The 2,410-nt window shown below is 42.0% G+C and overlaps 1 protein-coding gene across 1 annotated transcript in view; it reads right to left on the bottom strand.

Moving 5' to 3' along the window:
• The window catches only part of LOC101862490 (ras guanyl-releasing protein 3), a gene marked incomplete at its 5' end in the record, with an annotated part of 36,111 nt that overhangs the window by 26,345 nt on the left and 7,356 nt on the right, over window positions 1-2,410 (bottom strand). Inside the window, 2 exon segments of the mRNA XM_035968977.1 lie at window positions 584-737; window positions 2,104-2,235. Coding sequence (XP_035824870.1) covers window positions 584-737; window positions 2,104-2,235 — 286 coding nt within the window.

Here is a 2,410-nt window from a genome sequence, read left to right as displayed (position 1 = left end):
CACACACACACACACACACACACACACACACATATATATATATGTATATATGTACCATGTGCACTGGACCTTTATCTTCCTACATATTATGCACTCATATGCACTAGTCCTAAATCTTCTCAGTATGTACTACCTGGTCCTATATCTTGTATGTACTCATCGGTCCTATATCTTGTAAGTATGTACTCACTAGTCCTATATCTCACTGGTCCTACATCTTGTAAGTATGTACTCACTGGTCCTATATCTTGTAAGTATGTACTCACTGGTCCTACATCTTGTAAGTATGTACTCACCGGTCCTATATCTTCTCAGTATGTACTCACAGGTCCTATATCTTGTAAGTGGTACCAATTGGTCCTATATATTGTAAGTATGTGCTCACTGGTCCTTTATCTTGTAAGTATGTACTCACTGGTACTCATGTGCACTGGCCCTATATCTTCTCTGTATGTACTCACTGGCCCTATATCTTCTCTGTATGTACTCACTGGTCCTATATCTTGTAAGTGGTACCCATTGGTCCTATATCTTGTAAGTATGTACTCACTGGTCCTATATTATCCTCTAAGCATGTACTCACGTGCACTCGTCTGAAGGCCTTGTACTCTAAGTAGGTGAGCTGGGCCGCCAGTTCCTTAGGCTCCAGGTGGTTAAAGACAAGTGAGACTTTCCGCGAGTGTTTCCCCCAGGACGTGTTCCGCACTGACATGTTGCGCATCCAGTCATAGGAGGGACTAAGAACAGGAGAAAAAATTGAATATTTCATTTTTGTTTTAGTAAGATTTTTACAGCACTTGCAACACAATTAGGTCATATATAAGTGAAGGAGATTAGAGGTGTTACAAAATCGTAACAAGCACAAAAAGGAAGGAGGAGAGATAAGGATGAGATGTTTGATAGGAAAGAAGGAGCAAACCACACCCGGAGCACCTGCCAAACACCTAAAAAGGAAATATCTAATGTTTTCAGCTCCAACTGATACAATTTAGGTAAATTATCAGAGGGTCAAAAACTTCCACCCTGCTTTACAACGCCAATCTGAGCTGAGTGGGATGGATAGAGCATGACTACAGACTGAAATACTTGATATAAAAACCTGCCCGTACAAGAATAGAACACACTTCTTCTGCATGCGATGGATAAAAAGCCGAGCCGTCACACAAAAGATGACTTCCAGATACAAGGCAGATGGGTTGGAGTATGAATTAAGATAAAGAGAAACACATCGAGGTAACAATGCTCATTCAGTGCAAGAAAAAGCAAGGCAGATAGACAGAAAGAAGAAGAGAAAGAAAAGAAGTATATATTTTACAAGTTCATGTTTATGACAGGCATTGTAAATTAAAAAAAGGCTAGAAAGACCAGAAATAAATTAAGGAGATGCCAGAAATAATTTGAGTATAAAACTACAGCATGTGTGGCGTCGGTGACCTAGTGGTTAGGCTCTCGGACTCGCAACCGTAAGGTCGAGGGTTCGAATCCCGTCAGGGACCCGACGTCGTGTCCTTGGGAAAGTATTTCCTCACTTCACCCAGGTGGGAATGGGTACCCGGCTATAGACAGCGAAAGATCTTGTCAGTATGTTAGTGTTTGAGCGCTTAATCAGCTGCTTGTACTGTATGCTTCCCGGGAAGCTGAGAATGTTTCGGAGTGTAAAGCGCATAGAGCCTGCTGTTGAGCGGGGATTTGCGCTATACAAATGCTATCTATTATTATTATTATTATTATTATTATTTGTTAGAGTAAAGTGAAGTGCATTGACACAATAATGGTATTTAGCGCAGGGAAATAGCAAGAAGGACAGACAGAAACAACAGACTGAAAGAAACGAAGTAGGACTTAAAAATGACACCCTTCACCCACCCACATATGACAGGCCATGTCAGTAGCAAGTTTAAAAAAAAAAAAAAAGACATTGAGAAAATAGAAACATTATAAAATAGAATATACAAAATTAAAAAGAAACTTGTAAACAAGTCTTCTGTGTGCGAAGACGAATAAGCACCTAACCCCTGCACCACAGGCCCAGGCTCTCAGCAGGAAGGCAGAGACACTCATCTAAAAGTTCTCCCCACAAGGGAATCTGAGCCCAGTACTCACACTTTGGAGACATCCACTAACTCCTTCAGCTTGTAGTTCCCTTCCGCCTGCAGCAAAGAGCTCAGGCGCTTGACCGCTGTGGTCACCTTGGTGTCCATGTCGAAATGCAAGGGAAACTTTCGAATCCAGTACCTGGGGAGACACACACACAACGTTTGCCATACCGTGAGACTTAACGAAGAAAGGCCATCTGTACGGATTTAATGCCCCTTTCAACACTATAGGGGTAATTCAAGAAGGAATACTGACTCCTAATAAAGGGGAGGGGTCCAGGATGTTGGAAAAAAATTGAGGTGGGAGGGGGGGG

This window comes from Aplysia californica, unplaced genomic scaffold, assembly GCF_000002075.1.
Source record: "Aplysia californica isolate F4 #8 unplaced genomic scaffold, AplCal3.0 scaffold00102, whole genome shotgun sequence".
Lineage (NCBI taxonomy): Eukaryota > Metazoa > Mollusca > Gastropoda > Aplysiida > Aplysiidae > Aplysia > Aplysia californica.
The sequence above is the reverse complement of the archived record's forward strand: the minus strand, read 5'-3'. Positions and strand labels throughout refer to the sequence as shown.